The 19,075-nt window shown below is 41.6% G+C and overlaps 1 protein-coding gene across 9 annotated transcripts in view; it reads left to right on the top strand.

Annotated features, from left to right (window-relative positions):
• The window catches only part of PLEKHM3 (pleckstrin homology domain containing M3), a 183,252-nt gene that overhangs the window by 74,145 nt on the left and 90,032 nt on the right, over positions 1 to 19,075 (top strand). For all 9 annotated transcript variants that reach the window (XM_067026698.1, XM_059051328.2, XM_067026702.1 and 6 more), the window contains exon 5: positions 7,678 to 7,871. In XM_067026698.1, coding sequence (XP_066882799.1) covers positions 7,678 to 7,871 — 194 coding nt within the window. The remainder of the gene's footprint in view (positions 1 to 7,677; positions 7,872 to 19,075) is intronic.

Below are 19,075 nucleotides of genomic sequence, written 5' to 3'. Positions count from 1 at the left end.
GTTTGAACAGTTTAGATTAATCTATTTGGAGCAGGGCTTTGACAGCTGAGAGGTGTGTAGAAAGCAAGTGAGTGAGGCAGCCCCAGCCCTGTGATCACTGAGGGCTTAGGCTGGTGGCACCTGCCCACAGAATATGTGCCCATCAGTGGAGCTAAAGCAGAAAAGGTGGCACTGAATGAGGAAAGTGAAAAACTCAGGAATGGTTTATGAAGCCATGAAATGGAGCAGATTCAGTTCTGTTTGTAGTGATGGCTGAAGGCCACTCAAACCATCAATCTAGCCATCACTGCTGCTTATCGTCTTTCTATAAAGCAGATACTTTTGTGGCAGTGGTCATTCAACTGACAAGGTTTGATTTTGAGAGGATAGGTAAGTAATAAGGATATTAGGTACCCTCACTTCATCCATGAGGAAAATATCCTTTGTCAGACCATATTCCCTCCCTGGATCTCAGTGGACCAGGGAAGATTTTAAAGCAAGAACAGAGCTGGTCAATTTTATCTGGACCATCTCTCACTGGCATTAAGTAACTATATTCCATTTAGTCCAGTGTCTGTCTGTCTTTGCTCAGATGCCAGGATTTAACTTAATGTTCCTAATTGTGAGGATCAATTCAGACCTATCAGTTTCCAAGACCAGACATCGTTCTGTTAGATCTGCCTGCTCTCCTTAATTGCGAGTACGTGACTGGCTTGAATATCCATTTAAAGAGTGAAAAAATGGTTTTGCAGAGCAGAATGAAATCGGTCATCTTAAGCGTTTCCTTGTCTGCCCTCCAGAGTAATAATAATCCTAATTACTTTTAAAGCAGGATTTCGTCTGTTTTCCAGTGTACATCCTGCGGATTGAATTGAGCCCCAGGATTACCTAGCAGCTAAACCCTATCCTCCAATTTTATAGCCATTTTCTAATGAAATTCTCTTTGAAGATAACTTGCCCTCTACCACCACCACCCCCCAATTCAAAAATATCAAGCATGACAAAGGGGTGGTAAGGAACTCAAACTTAGCCTGAACTCTAACTAAATTGTGCTTTTGAAAAATATTTTTGTATCCTAGCCTGAATATTCACATTCCATTTAGCTAGGGGTTTTCCATGTTACATAAGCCATTTCCTATCTCCTCATCTTGAGAGGCATTCAAGGAAAGCTCTATTGCCCTTGCAGAGCTGGAGAGTAGCTCACTGATGGGAAAAACCACTTGTTCAGAGTCATTTGGAGATTTTGAGAACAAATTGTAATTAAAGTTAGGATTTCCTGATTCCTTCTCCCTTAGCCCACAGTGCCTGTTTTAATAAGACCAAGAAGTATTATGGTTGGAATTGATCTTATTAAAACTTTTGCCATGATTTTTCATAATAGATGATGGGAAAAAATACTGGAAGGAAACATTATACCAAAGCAATCAGTGGTTATTTTACTGTGGTAAGATTATGGGTGATTTTTTTTTTCTCTCCTAATCTTTATTCTCCAAACTTTCAGTAATGTGATTACATTATTTTTATTATTTTATACATTTTAACTGTCATGTAGCTCCATGACAGTTTCCTACTTCAGAAAATATGTACTAGAAATTAACCTTTTTTTAATGCCTCAGAATTATAATTATAAATATGAGTGTTCTATCTCATGATCAATAACTTCAATGTGGTTTAATATGGTATGGGAGGCTATTTTTTCTGTAAGGAAATTGCCTTGTACCGCTATACTTTTATTCTTCTTTTTCTGAATATACTATACTTGCACATTTCGAGGTTCAAAAATACAACGGACATATACACATAGATAATCTCCCTCCCTCCTCTTCCTCTCACCCACAGGCAACCAAATTACTCCTTCCAGAAATATTTTACATACATGTGTTTTACACAAAAATGTCAATTGGCAATACAGTATACCTGCTGCTCTTAGAAAATATTCCATTCAGATCATAAAACTCTTCCTTGGGCTTTTTAAAACAGCTATTCCATATATATTTTTTTAAAATTTATTTTATTTTATTCATTTATTTTTGACTGCTTTGGGTCTTCGTTGCTATGCGCAGGCTTTTCTCCGGTTGCAGCGAGCGGGGGCCACTCCTCGCTGCAGTGGCGGACCTCCCACTGTGGTGGCCTCTCCTGTTGCGGAGCACGGGCTCTAGGCTCGCGGGTCTCAGCAGTTGTGCGGCACGCGGGCTTAGTTGCTCCATGGCATGTGGGATCTTCCCGGGCCATGGCTCGAACCCATGGCCCCTGCATCGGCAGGCAGACTCTCAACCACTGCGCCACCAGGGAAGCCCCCAGCCATTCCATATTACATCATGAATTTAACACACACACGCACACACACCAGTTTATCCAACTTGTCCTTGTTTTGATGGACATTAAGGTTTTTCTAGTCTTTCTATTATAGACAGTGATTCAGTGAATAACATTATACATCATTTTGAATGTAAGTTTTTCATTCACGATTGAGACTATCTGTAGGTAACTTCCTAGATGTATGTATGTACACCTGTGAGTTTGATGGATGTTGCCAAATTGCTTTCTGTCGAGGTTGTATTTTATACTTTTACCATATCTCTTCTTGCAGGTGCCTTTCTTCTCTTAGTACCAGGATGACAGCTGTCACCTCTCTTGTCACTGTGCTTCCTCTAGCTGTCCTTCCCCTTTTCTACTTTATTAATTCTAAATATGTTGTGAACTTAGAAACAAATAAACTGTTAGAAGTGTGTGGTTCAGAGTCCCAGCCAGAGCATTGTAAAGTACTCATTCATCTGTTCAGCAAGTGTTTATTGAACACTTACTGTGCTCACCAGGGACATAGCCTCAGTGTCGTGAATTTCTCATGAGGGAGAAAGACAGTAAACAAATATACAAATAAGTGACTTCTAGATAAATGAAGTGTTATTAGACTTTAGTTTTTGTTTTAAAGACCCACACACCAATGTACTGCCTCCTTAAATTATGGGTTCATCTCCATTGGTAGCCCACTAGTTTTCTGTTTGGGGCGGAGGGAAGGACAGAACAGGGACAAGGATCTCCTCTTTTAAAGAGTGATGAACAGATAGTTTTCGGTAGAGTTATTTAAAAAATAAAAGGAACTGTGAACGTTAACAGTGCTAAAAAGCACGGAGCAGGGCTTCCCTGGTGGCGCAGTGGTTGAGAGTCCGCCTGCCGATGCAGGGGACGCGGGTTCGTGCCCCGGTCCGGGAAGATCCCACATGCCGCGAAGTGGCTGGTCCCGTGAGCCATGGCCGCTGAGCCTGCGCGCCCGGAGCCTGTGCTCCGCAACGGGAGAGGCCACAACAGTGAGAGGCCCACGTACCGCAAAAAAAAAAAAAAAAAAAAAAACACATAAAAAAAGCACGGAGCATTGTTCTAAGTTTTGGCTTGAGTTCTGCCACGAGATGACCACAGATACGTCACTTAAGTTCTCTGGACTCAATTTTCTCTTCTATTAAGTATAGGTAATGGTAGAGAAAAATGTCCCTTCCTCCGGTTGGTGAGTGGGACCTAGGCTGACTTTCATCCCTTACTGCCGCCTCCACACAGCCTGCATGACATTAACCAGCCGCCCTGTCTGTAGTCAGATTGGTTGGGAAGTGGCTGGGTTAAGCAGGTTTTCTCTAGTATTCCGTGTCCCAGGGCTTTAATATGCTAACACGCTGCACTTTGAAACACCAAGAGAAGAATGTGGCATGTGGCGTATTTCTTGTTGGCCCTCAGAACATCTTTTCTGTGTGACTAGTATTCCTTGCCACACGGGTTGAGAAAAAACTGAACTAGATTACCTGTACCCGTTCTTGTTATTCTGAGATTATGTTCTTACCTGTTTTATTCTGATACGTTTTCCTCCTTTAACAAAAGCTAAAGTTCTCACCACCACCACATCCTCCTCCTCTACAAACTGATGTCTGTGGTCATCACATCGCCCCTGCCCCATTGCTTTATTACCCAGGGCTCTTTCTGTGGGGGAACATACCAGGACACCGTTCCCGAACCTCTCAGAATTACATAAACCTGAACATTTGAGAATTTTGTTTTTCAGAGGTAGCTGTCACCAGCATAACAAAAGATGTATTCTGTTGAAATCTATACGAACGATACTTAATGTTAAAATCAAATGACAACATGTTTACTTATAAATACATATGTGTATCTAGGAGATTTGTCATTACTAGTTTGTGGAAAATTATAACCTGATTGTGCCTTTTCTCCAACTCCTCCTGAGTGTGAGATGGGGAGGAGACCTGTTTCTACCGGGACCTCTTCCTCCTCAGCTCTCCTGAATCATGTTGACGGCAGGGCTGTGGAGAGACAATCAGTTCACAAACTGCAACAAAACCACTCCAGACTGGAGTTCTTATAGCTTAAACTATTCTAAGTTAAAAGACCTATGGAAAGAAACTGTTTTATATTAATAATACTAATATCATTAATAGATATTAAATACTAACAGGCCAATAGGTTGGAAAAGTGAACTGTCAACCCTGTAAAAGTTGCTTCTGATGTGAGTGGAGTACGATCATGAAAAAGAATGCCAACTTAAACCATTCACTTTTTTAAAGGAAAGAATAGTGGGCTTATCCATCTGCACTTATGAGCTGAGTTTTCACTTCAGAAACAGCACTCAGGCTTTTGATGGTTTTCATAATTTGGTAGGCAAGAAGTAGGACAGTAGCTCTTGGCTCTTAGGTAGAATGTTATCTGGTGTTCACATATAACTCATAAAATATTTCTATTAATAAGAAGGAAACTTGCTCTCACATAAACTTTGTCACTTATGAATATCATTGGCTTCCTTCTTTAAGTAGCTGTATATTTTTTAAAAAGCTTTTTAATTACAGTTGAGTTTGAAAGTAGAATGCTCATATCAGTATGGAGGGTGGTTTTGAACTTAGGACACTGTATCCCCACTGATTTCCTATTTTACAAAAATAGCAGTTCATGCCAAATTTTGAGTTCTCTCAAAAATTCCCTCACTGATGTAAGTGGTCGTTTCTCAAAAAATGAGCATGTGCCTTGCTGCCAAAAAACGGCTCAACATGGCAGGAATTTATTTGTTCACATACTCTGGCAGCCAAGGTCACAATATGCTCTGTATTCTTAACACCAGCTAACAACTCTGTGAAGCAGTGCCTTAGACCTTATTGAAACTAGCTCTGTTTTTGTTTTTAGTAATTTCAGTGTATGAATGCTGATGTCAGTAGCTGCCATCCCATTTGTCTCACTGCTTTTACTGTCTCTGTAAAAGACTTTTTTTTTTTTTCCATTTGGGCTTAAGTACCACCTGAAGAGAGAAGCCTTTTAAGGCCTGGGAGACTGGCCAGTGCCCTTTGTCCTTCTGTTCACCTACTAAAAGGTAGCATTGTTAACCTAATTCAGCGGGGCTCTGGCTCAGTATAAACACTGCTCAATAGAGCCAGAAAGACTAATTGAATTGTACAATACATCATTCTTCAGCAACAGTTTCAAGTGGATTGTACTTCATTTTCCAGAACGCCATTCATTTTTTCCCCTCATTTAAGATTTTTTAATATAGCAAATATTTAACCACGATAAACAAAATATTTGAACTCCATTCTGTCTTCCCCCACTGAACTGTGAGCTACATGAGGACAGGGCCCTGCCTGTTGTGGTCTCCACTGAGCACCACGTGCCTGCTGTAGTGTCTGCCATGTATGTACCTGCATCGCTAGTCCTCAAAATGAGCCATTATTTAGCCCTGTCAACTGTTATTTCCAGTCTGGTTAAAGAGTCAAAGGTTTTGGCTAATTCGCGGTGCCTCTTTGTGAGCTGGATTTGCAGAGACTGTAAACGTCAGTAACTCTTAACTCTAAGTTTGCAGGATCCCAAAGGATCATACAGCAGAACAGGCACCTCAAAAATAATTGCTTGTAAGGGGAAAAAATAACTTTTATTAGGGAAAAAAAAGATGCTTTTTTTTTTTTTTGCATCTCTATAAGAACATAGACTTTTGTATGGGCTTTACAATAGAGAAAATAATACTGAATTTCATAAACATGTGTTTTTACTCAACATACAATAGGCATACATTTTGTTATCACACGTACATATTGATAGATTTTGTGGTTGTATCTGCTTGTTGTACTCTCCTCTGTCCCATCCTTACCCACCAAGTGAATTTCTATTTATCTTTCTAGACCTTGAGCCAGTGTCACCTGCTTTGCCAGGCCTGCCCTGGCTTCTAGCTCCCTTCTGCCCAGAACGGTTGATGTCTCCCTCCTTTAAGCTCCCAGTGGACCTCATCCATATTCCTTTTGTGGCAGATGACAGGCTACGTGCTACGTGGATTTTTTGTTTTAATTATTTGTCTATTATATATCAACAGTGAATCTCGTGAGGGTAGGGACTCTATCCTGTTTATCTTCATCAATATTCTTCTAGCCTAGAGTGTGGAACAGTGGATTTTCAGGTTTTTTAATAAGCAAAGTTGTTTGTTTTGTTTATGTTGAATTCCAGTCTTACTCCCAGTACTAGAGAGGTTTTGGTGGAAACTTTGTGGAGAGGTCCATGTCCTCAGTATCAGTGAATTGGTATGTAAAGATTCCCCCAAACTACTCACTGGGTTATACATTATTTAAGCTACTCCCTCTGTATCTCAGATGTGTTTCTTCTTTTTATTTCTTTGGGTGACAATGACATTTTAAAATCAACTTTTATACTCTTGATGATTACTACCAGAAGTGGATATAGAGTTGGATGGATCTATTGGCCAAAGTCAGCCTAAGCTCAGAACTGTTCTAATCAGAGCAACTCTTTTCTGCTTACGAAAGTGTGTGTTTGAGCCTATTTTCTATGCACACTGTTCTGCATATAATATCCTTTTTTCCCCCTTTTTGGGAGAGCTCCTCGGACCTCTCCTTTGGGAGAGATTTTATTCCTTTTGAATTTTGTAGTATGTGCATGGTTTACCTATCTTTTTAAAGTGGCTACTTTATAAAAAGTGTTATAGACTATATATACATATATGTGCACATAGTTTTAGTTTTTAAAGTCAGCATTGTTGTTAAGAGTATTAATGGTGCTTTGTGACCACCTAGAGGGGTGGGAGAGGGAGGGTGGGAGAGGGAGGGTGGGAGGGAGATGCAAGAGGGAGGGGATATGGGGATATATGTATGCATATGGCTGATTCACTTCGTTGTATAGCAGAAACTAACACAGCACTGTGAAGCAATTATACTCCAATAAAGATGTTTAAAAAAAGTCAATGAATTTTTTTTAACTTTTTATTTTGAAATAATTATGGATTCACAGGAAGTTGCATAGATAATATAATACAGAGAGGTCCTGTGTATCTTTTACCTACTTTCCCCACTGGTTATATCTTAAATATCTATAGTACAATTAAAAAAAAACCAAACAAACAGGAAATTGACATTGGTATACTGGGTCTCTATAGTTCTGTGTCATTTTATCACGTGTAGATTTGTGCAGTCACATGATCAACATACAGAGTTAATGAATTCCTTTCAATGCCCAGGTTACTTTTACCAGTTGCGTTTCTGGAAGAGAGAAAGAAAAGCCACACTTTATACTTAGTTACACTATGGGCTTTTTCATTTGGTTGTGTTCAGAAGATGATGCTATTTTGATATTTAAGCTGTGGTTCCTGGTTGGAGGAGGTGTGGAAAGCCGGGTGGTTCACCAGCGCTGATGGAGCAGTTTCTTTTGTAGGTGTCTAAGCAGGCCAAAGAGTTTCTGGAGTACGTGTACGAAGAGCCCCTGATCGACATCCAGCAGGAGAACCCCATGCTGTACGAACACGCCGAGCCGCTGGCCACCGTGGTGCGCCTGCGGCAGCGGCTGAAATCGCTGCGAGCCTACTTGTTCAGCTGCCGGGCAGCGGTGGCCGAGGATCTGCGCCGCAGGTAAGAGTCATAAATGTCCGACGGCGCCGGTTTGTTTTTCTTTTCCCGCCCCGGGAGGGTGGTTAGAGGATCTCCAAGGGCCTTTACAACGTGGAGTGTCTCGAATTATGTGGCTCTCCCTCTGGGCTCATCTTTGGCTCTTTCCTCCGAGGGCCTCCATCCGGTTGAGACAAGCACAATGAAAATAATATCTCAGCGTAACTGAAGGCTTTTAACCCATGGATCGAGTTCCCACAATGGTGAAGACCTCTCTTTACCTGTAGGTTAACTTGAGATAATATTCATGCGAGTGTCTTCATTGATCACTTATGTAGTGTTTTTATATTTCCCTCAAGTTCAGTTCGTATTATCATCAGGAAAAAATAAGCATGTTTGAAATATTTTATAACTTAAAAACATTTTTTCAGTGGGAAGTTAGTAGGTGGTTATTCAAATCTTATTTTGCAGACAGAAGCGAACTTGGTAAATGAAGCAGGCTGTAGAGCTGGAATTAAAATGCATTAAAAAACAACAAGAAGCATAAAACATGAAAAGGCCCAGGATTCCGCCTTTTCATGTTACCATTGACATAGGCTGCTTATCCATAGCTTGGTTATCTCAGAGTTTATGGAACACGCAAGTCCATGCCAGGCTCAGATCCTCAACATAAAAGTGAAGTTAAAAATGTGCCTTTTCTCATCAAATTCCTTCTTTTACAGTTAGGTTTTATTGGCATTTAAATTCTCACCCTTGGCATATATGAACTAGCTTATACTTGAAATAATTGTTGATGGTGTTCATAAGTTGCTTAAACATACCTTTTAATTTTTTTTTTAATAGAAATTTAAAGGCATACATTAGTCATGATTTTTGGAGGCAAGCCTATGTGAATAAGAACCTTTGGAAAGTGATATCGTTTGCTATTTAAAATCCAATTAAGATCCAAAGAAACTGACAAAATCCCAAGCATCTGAAGAGACATTTTGAAAAGAACTAAATGTAGATGGTAAGGGATACATAATATCTACACAAGCTCTCATAAAATAATAATGAAAAGGCAGCTGCCATAAAGCAAAATACTTCTCAGTGGTAGTCATTCTATTACCTAATTGTTTTTCAGAAAGCACTAGAAAGTGGTCAGGATTTACTCTTGTAAAGTCTAGGCAGATCTTAATTTTAAAAGATCAGGGCTTTGCCCGAAAGGCAATAAAATTATGTGTCTCAAACTAATTCACCAACTAAACTGGATACAAGATTTTTAACATTGAAAGTATGTTTGTTCTATTAACTTTCAGTACCTTTTGGCTTTGCTCAGAGCTGGTTTTTCCTGTGCCTGTATTTTTAAATGATATTAAAATCTACACATGGGAGTCATGTTAGATACCTTTATGATATAATGTTTTGCTTTGGTTAAATATGTCAGATCTGGGCACACATTTAGAAATTAAATAGCAGATCCTCTCTTCACATGGATGACTAAGAATACCTATGCTGTTCCAGCAGTTTGGTGGTTTACCACCATGTACTGCGCCTTACGGCCAGACCACCAGGAAAGGAATGGAAGTTCTAGGAAAAAAAGCATTCCTAGGGCTGTGAGAATGAAAATAGTAGTCTTTTTTTCCTTTTCCTTCATTTCTCTTTCCTGGACTTGCTCCTGACCGTTATGTAGCGTAGTGCCTGGCACAAGGTTGGTATTCAGTAACTACTGATGGATGGATGGAAGGAGGGATATGCGTGGTAGACGGATGTGTCTGTTACGGTGTCACTTGAGACCACTGAGCAGTGGCTGGTAGCCCAGTGTTGAGGAAGGAGTCATCTTCAAATTCTTCTTTTTCTTACTTCCCCGTGTCACGGAGCACAGTGTTTGACCTATCTGAAACTTTCAGAAATTGTTGAATGAATGAACGAATTAACTAAAGAACAAACCAGATCAGCCAAAAGAATATTTTCTGTTTCTGGGATAAGCCTCAAATCTTTCCTCTCCTATTCACTTCCAGTGCACTCCCCTGGTTCGGTCTCAGGACTATTACAGTATCCTTCTAACTTTCTGTCTCACTTGGGTTTCTTTCCTCTCCAGTTGAACCTTCACATCAGACAAATTATTAAAGCAGAAGGATGGAATTAAAGATCTGCCCCAATCTAATCCAGTATATTGTTGTACTCTCTCAAACACTGCACTTCAAACACAAATAATTATTTAACTCTTCCCTCAGTGCATTCTGTTGTGGGAATTAAATGGGTTTTTGCAACTGAAGGGCTTACAGTAGTGCTTGTACATAGTAAACACTCTATAGATACCATTATTATTACTACTGCTTTCTTATCGTAGACTGTTCTTGTCTCTAGCTTTTAAAATCTTTGTTAAAAGATTCCCCTTAAAAGCTACCCCTGAGGCTCTGTCTACTGGAATCGGGCTCCTTCTCCTGCTACCCACTATATCAGGAGAGGGGTGTGCAACAGGAAGTGGGTTGGAGGGCCAGCCGGGCCCAGGGCCTGTGGTTCCTGGGTGTGCGGTATGTACTTACCTGAGCATTTGTTGCGTAAAAATAGGTGGAGCAGGAGGCTCCCTAAGAGCAAAGAATGAGACAGTGATTCCTTCAGAGCCCTAGAGGAGGTGATTGATTTTTTTTTTTTAATGTTATTTTAGTTTCTCTATATTTATATACCGTTAACATAATGTTTGGGGTTAGGTTACCATGCTCTCCAACCTGGCACAGAGAAAAGTATACCAGTAGCAAGCAGTACTCATAACTTTGGGGGGAGGTGGTGAGTTAGAGGGAGGCTAGAAATCTTTTTGATTTATTCTGAAATATGACTATTTAGTGAAATATGTCTAAGAGATTTTTCTGGGATGTCCATGCTTCTTACAGCTGGGCCATGCTTACTAATCCCGCCTTCTTCAGTGTTTATAAAAATAACCATAGCTCCAAAGAGGAACCGTTGCCCACCTCACATGCTAAAATTCCTGTCACCAGAAGCCATCTCTTGCCTGTCAATCATCTTTCACTTTTATATGGAATCTGACTTCTTAAAAACAAAATTAGCCAACAGTACTTTTAGCGGTGATAAGCGTGTTCAAAAACAATACTTCAGGTTCCCTTTGTTTCACCTGCGGGCACCACATCTAGAGTAGGGTGGTTTAAACAGTGAGAAGCACGTGCTGGGCACAAGTAACCATACGTATCCTCGACAGAAGTGAAGAGAGGGGGGAGTTGATGAGCAACGGGGGAACAAAAATAGAGCAAGAGAATCCAGTCCTTATCTAGTCGTAAAAGGCATTCTCTCCCTGCCTGGTTTTTACCTCCATATAAAAGTTGTCATTAATCTCCAGCAAGTAGGCCCAACATGCTGAAGACCTGTCAGCGCCGTATAAACAGAATAAAGCAAACTGTTAATATCGCTGTCATGAGGAAACTGGAAACAGACTGATTAATCGTCTTGGCGCTCAACCGCCAGGGAGACAACTTCGGTCGTCGCCTTATTAGGGAAGTCACAGTTGGCTTTTAGGCCTATCATTACGGTGACCGTCCGGTTTTTATCCTCACTGTTTTTGTTATTGTTGTTAAATGAACGCCTTGTTCTTGAACCCATACTGCAAGTCTTGACTGGCAGGGGTGATTAGCTTAGGAAAAGTCAGTATCTTCCATGAAATCTAAAATGTTTATAGTGCTGACCATTCAGCGTTTCTGAGGACTCCCAGATGGCGAGCGACCCTGCTGGATTGATTCAAGGCCTATTTAACTTTTCAAGAGAAAAATTAGTTACAGTGTCCACATGTAAAGGTGCATGAAGTACTCTGTGGAAGATCTTTGCGCTGTCAGGACACATCCGGATCAGCAGCCGTGAAGGATGTCTTCAGGAGGGACCCTAAGAAAAGCTGGGAACACAGGAATAGTGTGTAAATTTACGTGTGTAAATCAGAAGTCACAAAAGGGCGCCTCGGGGCCAGATTTGGCCCTCAGACATGTTTTGTTTGGCCTTTCAGGGATGGCCCCCACCAGGTTTTAAAGCTGCAAAATAGTAGCTAACATTTAAATAAGTAGGAGTTTTCATGCTCACACAAAATAAAACTCTCTGGTTTCTCTTAAGAAATCAGGAGCTCTGGGCTTCCCTGGTGGCGCAGTGGTTGAGAATCCGCCTGCCGATGCAGGAGACACGGGTTCGTGCCCTGGTCCGGGAAGATCCCACATGCCGCGGAGCAACTAAGCCCGTGAGCCATGGCCGCTGGGCCTGTGCGTCCGGAGCCTGTGCTCCGCAACGGGAGAGGCCACAACAGTGAGAGGCCCGCATACCGCAAAAAAAAAAAAAAAGAAATCAGGAGCTCTGATTACACAAAAGCTTCCCTCATTCCTGGATGCAGCAATCAGCTTTACATACTGGACTCTGCACTTTCCCATAGTCTCTACCCCTCCTATCTTCTCCCCAAACCCACTGGCATTGAGTATATAATATGCTGCTGCCCTGCTTGTCTTATCCTCAGCCCATTTCATTTATTTATGATGGTACCTGGGCCCATGTGAGATAATTATGATTTAATCAGTTAAAAAGTACTTTCCCGTAAATATTGATATATTATTTGCTCTTTACAACAGCCCTTCAGATGGGTTAGACAGATGGTATTTACAAAGAAGGGAAAGAACTGTGACTCTGAGATGCTGCGTGACTTGCCTGAGGTGACGAAGCTGGTAAGGAGCAGAGTCCACACATGGAACCAGGTTTTCTGATGCTCAAACTGCTGCTGCTTTCCCCAGTGCATTTGCTGGTGGCCGTGACGTCCCGGAGTTTCTAGATTCTTCAGAGGAAGGAACTGCTTTTATATCTCCTGAAGGCTTGATTGAGGTCATCTAGGAGAGTGTGAAGGAAGGCGGGGAGGTGGCAGACAGTAACGTCCCTTGAGTGGGAAGGTGCAACTGCTGATACAGGCACTCCTGTGCTCTCTGCCAGCGCCAGCCTTGGAGAACAAGGCATGACAATTGGCTTAGCGCTAATGAGTGCATTTTTCTCTAGGTCTGTGTTTACCAAACCTTTCCATTCCATAGACCTGTAAATGTAGAGGTATCTGTAGGGTTGTCTTATCCATGTCTTTTGCTAAAACAAAGATCCACCTATTTTTCACGATCATTTCATAAAAGAATGTAGTAATGCTAAAAAAAAAAAAAAACAGGCAGACAGCAGTGAAACAACTTTTTAAAGTCAAATAGATTTAAAATTCATTCTACTATGCTTTTTCTTATCTCATTTTGCCTTGGATTGCTAAAAACATCACCAGACCAACACCAGCTGTTTGGACTAGCTTTTCAGAAATCCCAATTTAAGTCATATGTTCTGTTCTGAGTGCTGAAGTGAAATCATCTAGTCTAAAGAAAGACATCATAGAAATTAATTAGTGGATGCCTGAGTGTTTCCCATTCTCTATCATTAAGAAATGATTTGGGATTGGGTGCCTGGTGAATCCAAAGTTCCTATTGTGATATGTATTTAAAACTAGTTTCTCTCCAACACTAGTTGAGGCCAGTAAGCAATATTATGCCTATCCTTCCAGTTACTTAGAGCACGATTCTGATGGTTCTGGGGGAACAGGTAGTTCTACTTGTTTGTTAAGTTTAGTTCTTGGCTTAGACCATTCTGAACAATTTAACAGCTTGACTTGGGAATCTCTAGATAATACCAAACATGATTCTTCTACCTTCTAAGTCACCTTTTCCTGTCTTTGGTCTCACATTTTATTTGAAATCATAATTATATCCAGAATTAGTTCTCCCTGAAATATCAGCTTTACTGAATGGTGAGAAATTTCTGTCATAAAAACAGCCATTTTTATTACCATTATTTATCCTGGTGAGTGCCAGAAAAAAATGAGTGAGTGTGTGTGTGTGTGTGTGTGTGTGTGTGTGTGTGTGTGTGTGTGTATCCTGTCAGACTCTCCTTGCTTCCTCTTTCTTCAAGCAAAATTTTGCAGCTTGCTTAGCACTTAGGAACAGTCCCCAGACATGTCACCTGATTCACCAAGATTCCCTGCCCACTCCTTCGCTTGTTACCTGCAGGGAAAGCTGTCTGGCTGGCTAGTGAATTCACTGGACAGGAGGCTAAGTCCAAAGGGTGAAACCTCCTTTGAATGTCCACTAGCATCTCAAACTTCATATGTCCGAAACGGAGCTAGTAGCCCTTCCTCCACTCCTGTAGCCAACTGCTCCTGCCCCCAGCCGCCTGCCTACCAGCACCTCGGCCCATCCAGCTCTCACACCACACACCTTTCTCCCACATTCCACACCCAACCTGTCAGCAAGTCCTATCAGCTTCACCTTCAAAATATATCCACTCAAATCAAAATCACCACAGAGGGCTTCCCTGGTGGCGCAGTGGTTGAGAGTCCGCCTGCCGATGCAGGGGACGCGGGTTCGTGCCCCGGTCCGGGAAGATCCCAGGTGCCGCGGAGCGGCTGGGCCCGTGAGCCATGGCCGCTGAGCCTGCGCGTCCGGAGCCTGTGCTCCGCAACGGGAGAGGCCACAACAGTGAGAGGCCCGAGTACCAGTAAGAAAAAAAAAAGAAAAAAATCACCACAGAATCATCACTTCCACTGCTACCACCTAGGGCCAAGCCACTGTCATTCCCCTGGATGTTTGCAGTAACTGATCTCCCCCTCCAGTCTGTTCTTCCGGCTACAGCTATAATTCATGTGTACATTAGATGATATCACCTCTGATTCAAACTATCTAATAGTGTCACCTCTCAATCCAAGTAAAAGCCAAGGACGTATAAGCCTGGTTCCCCATCACCTCTCTGCCCTCATCTCCCAGTACGTTTCCCCTCCTTTACTCTGTTCCAGTCACCTCAGCCTTGTTTTGCTCCTCGAGCACGCCAGGCAGGCTCCCATGTGAGTTTCTATGCTCATTTTCCTCTTCGCCAGATAGTTGTGTAGCTGGCTTCCTTACCTCCGTTAGATCTCTATGCAGCTGTCACGTTACTGAAGCGTCCTTGACCACTTTATTTAAAATTTTGGCACACGCTGCCCGCCCCGCCACCCCACACTTTCTCTCTCCGTTCTCTGCTTATTACCACATAACGTTTGATTTTTGTCTGTCTCCCTCTCTGGTGCCGTCACTTATGGCTGTGGCGGTCGTGCTTTGCTCAGCCTGTGCAGCCGTGTGCAGAGGCCCTGCTCTCTAGCGACAGAAGGCCATGCCTTTTTATCTGTGTTGCTCACTGCTCTATCCCCAAGGCCTAGAGCCATACCTGACGTATAGTGAGGGCAAATAAATATTTGGTGAACAAATTAATTCAATAAATAAAGTACTGTTACCAACATTCTGCCCACTTAATTGGGTCAAACAGTATTTTCATATTACAAAAAATACTGTTCATCATAGAAAACAAAAATAAGAAAGTCATCCATTATCTTACTACTTTGGTGCATATCCTTTCATACTGCTTCCTCTGCAGATTATTTTTCTCCTAAAAAGTGATGTTATACGGTACATACTACTTTTATCCCAATCATTTCACTTAGTATAGAGTGAACATCTTTTTATGCCCGTAAATATTTGTCTAAAGCATCATGAATCACTGAGTGAAAATGGTGTTTTGATGCATGAACATACTGATACACCCTTGATCTGGGAAGAAGTAAATGAGGATATTATTCAATGTACCCAACAAAAGATTGCATGAGCTGGGAGAGCTCATAGCAACACCTCCTCTTCTCCCTACTTCCCAATAAGTCAGACATATTAGGTAGAGGGGTTTATCTGTTACAGAGAAAAGATTTCATGCTCTTGTGACTCGAATACACTTAATGTAGGAGGCTAGCCTATTGAGAGCCTATCTCCTTGGGCAGCTTCGTTCTTAAAACACAATCTACACAGACTTGATTTGCTGTGTCTCTGAACTGCAAATGAGGAATGTCTTATAGGCAAAATCTAAGATCCAAATGTGCCATTGATTATTAGCCAAAGTCTGGTTAATATTGGCTTTTAGAAGAATAAGCCCCTTTTAGCCACAATATTATCACTAAATTAGTCTCATTAAAGACCAGTGGTTATTAGCACTTCAAGCAAATAGATAACACTTCTTTAAGCTCAGTAAATGGACGCAGCTCTTTATGTTCTCTGTAAGACTTAATATTAGCCAGACTCTGTAGCTAGTTTTCAAATTAGCTAATTAAAAGTGTCATTGGGGCTTTACTCTCAACAGATTAGCTGCATGAATCTATCAGGACTGAAACTACTAGAGCACAGGATGTTATTTGGACAGATTTTGAAAGCAACCGTTCTCAGTCTCCTTCAAGGATTCCTTTTCCCTCAGATGCCTTCTAGAACTAAGGTTTTCAAGTCATCTAACCTCCTGATCTCCTGACAGCCCCTCCCCTTTCCTTCATTTTCTCCAGAGATCTCTTTCAGCAAACTTTATAAATATAAATGCTGATATCAACACTCTAAAAAGGAGTCATAGACTATCCGCAAAAGTGTGTCATTCAAAGCTAAACAGATTGATAAACTTTGAAAAAGGAGCTCTGGCAAGTTATATATTAATTTTACTGTAAGATACATGTAGCTTTTTATTTACCAAGAAATCCTTCAGAAAGTTCAAAAGTGTTTTATCTTATTCTAAGATTAAATGAAATCTATAAATTATCTAAAATCATTTTCTAAGAGACAACAAAAAAATAAAACTCACGTCAGGAAAAGTGTTATATTCTTGGAACCATTGAATACCGTAAGAACTTGAGCTAGGATCTATAATGTGATATAATCTGTCACTTTTATAATCAGACCCCAGAATAATCACAACCCAAATTACTTCCCAAGTATTTCTACTCCGGGCTTTAGATTGTTGCTAAGAAACTTAAGCACAATTTCTGAAAGAGCCGGTAAGAGACCCTTATTTCCCATACCTGTCTTCCAAGATATAATATCTGATGCAATCTTGCCACTTTTTCAGCCAATGAGATTAGCAAAATGAGGTATCTACTGAAATGATCGAAGCTTGTTTCTTCCACATGGGTTGCTATCGCAATATCTGCCTTTGATTTAAAATTGTTTTTCCATTAGCTGGGAGCATGGTTGGACATACGAGTCCTGTTCACATCCAGTCTAATGTAACCATTTCGGGAAGTGTTTGCAGCTCATATCAAAAACACCAAATTGCACCTCACTAGGGATGCTTCACGGTGCTTTTTGCTGATTTCAGTGTGGGTTCATGTGCCCTCCAAAGGAAAGATACCGCAGCCCTCTCAATTCCATACAGATTACCTAACCTGGAGCACATATTCTTGGAGAACACAGTAATATTTCATAAATAAATGGTTTTCCTTTCTAAATTATTCCTTATGCACTTCTACCTGTATTCTTCCTTTAGACCCTTATGATTTAGAATCAAAATTGGAGGTTTTCCTTTTTGCATCTTTTTTATTGTGTGTGTGTGTGTGTGTGTGTGAGTGAGAGACAGAGAGAGAGACAGAGACACACGACACACAGGAAGGGAGGGAGATGAGTCTTTCCTTTAAAGCCTGCCTATTACATGTGCTGAGATATTTTCATTCAGACTTTTTTCATTTTAATCATTGGGTTTTTTAATGCCAATTATGCAGCTCAAATAACTGAGCTTCAGGGAAATGGCGGTATTACTAAATCTATCAAAATCCTGCAGAGGGTGTGCCTGACTTAGTCCCTTTTCTCTCATGAGCATCAGGGCTTGGTGGGAACTGAGTTGAAGTCCCCAGAAATTAGTCAGGTTAAATGAGTCTTGATGTATTTGACTCAGTGTCCTGGTCCAAAATAGAAGAGGACCCCCTACCTGTTTTATATAGACTGCTGCCTTTGATTTCATAGGCCATTATTTCTGCATTTTTAACCCCAAGTACCAGCTGTGTAATATAAGGGATATGAACCATATATGACCTTTTTCCCTTTTGATTTTCATCTTTTCTTACTTTTCTCATTGGAACAATCTATAAATGAAGCCTAAGTTACCTTCTCAGTATGTCAGGAAATCCTAAAGGTGATAAAATAGAAAACGTTGGCACTCGAAACAGCTGTGCTAGTTGGTTTCCACGATCCTTTAGCGGGTTTCTTCATTGTTCTTTGGTATCAGAGAACTTGACAGTGCCACCTGCCAGCGATGCAGTTTCCCTTGATGGGTGAGTGAAGTGTGGAGTTGACTCTCCTTCTCACGTTTGTCCTCTGGCTTTGGCGTCAGGGCCAACCAGAAGAAGTTGCCCTGGCAGGAGCAGGGCTGTCCTTGTCGTTGGCCTGTTGGCGAAATGCTGTCAGACCTGCTGATGAATAGGCCTGCAGTGCGGTGAGGTCACTTACTGCACAGAGAACCCCAAACACGGCCGCCTCACCGGAAACAAAAGGCAGCACCTTCTTGCAGCAAAGAGGCCGTTGACCAAAGGATTGCGGAGTCCGGCAACTGTAGCTGTCACCTGTAGCTTTCTGTTCCTAACACGTTGAAGATTGGAGGGAACATTGGAGAAATTAGTAGTTACCTTTTACATGACATTTTAGGAGAAACTTGAGGCATTTCAATTAAGAACAAGCAGAGTGTGTGTATAGGTACACGCACCCTCACACACACAAATGTGTATTTGGAAGAGCTCCTAGCTGGGTCCACATCCCATTTCCTCTAGGCCTCTACTAGCTCAGGCTCTGTCATCTTCCTTACTTTTCTAGCTGCAACTTTGGCTTCTGTACTAGCTTCTTCATTTTAGCATACAGATATGCCCAAGTGGCTCCCATCTCTAAGAAAAGAATCCTTTCTTAGTCCTGCATCCCTTCTGTAGCTATGGCCTAGTTTCTCTCCTTTAAAGTTAGTTTCTTAAAAGAATATTTTCCACGGTCCTTCGCCCCTCTGCAGTCGGGCGTCCCCCTTCCTCCTGGAGACTGTTCTAAGGTCACTAATGAATTCCCCTTTGCCAAAACCAGCAGGCACCTTTCAGGCCTCGTGAGAGTCTTCCCCGGATTAGGTGACCTCTCCTCTGCCTCTGATGCCGTTGACCCTCTTTGTCCTTGAAATTCTCTCCTTCCTTGGCTTCCTGGATGCTGGCTCTTCTGCCTTTTCTCCTATCAAACTGCTTCTTCCCAGCTTTCTTCCTGTGGCTGGCTGTTCCTTCCATAGTGTTGTTTTGCCAGTGTCCAGTCTTTTCTGTTGCACTAATGTGTACTATCTCAGGCTCCTGCTCATTTTTGTGTCTTCACCTGTAGGCACACAGCTCTCCTCCCTGGACT

Source organism: Kogia breviceps, chromosome 2, assembly GCF_026419965.1.
Source record: "Kogia breviceps isolate mKogBre1 chromosome 2, mKogBre1 haplotype 1, whole genome shotgun sequence".
NCBI lineage: Eukaryota > Metazoa > Chordata > Mammalia > Artiodactyla > Physeteridae > Kogia > Kogia breviceps.
Note: the sequence above shows the minus strand (reverse complement) of the source record. Positions and strands in the feature narration are given on the sequence as shown.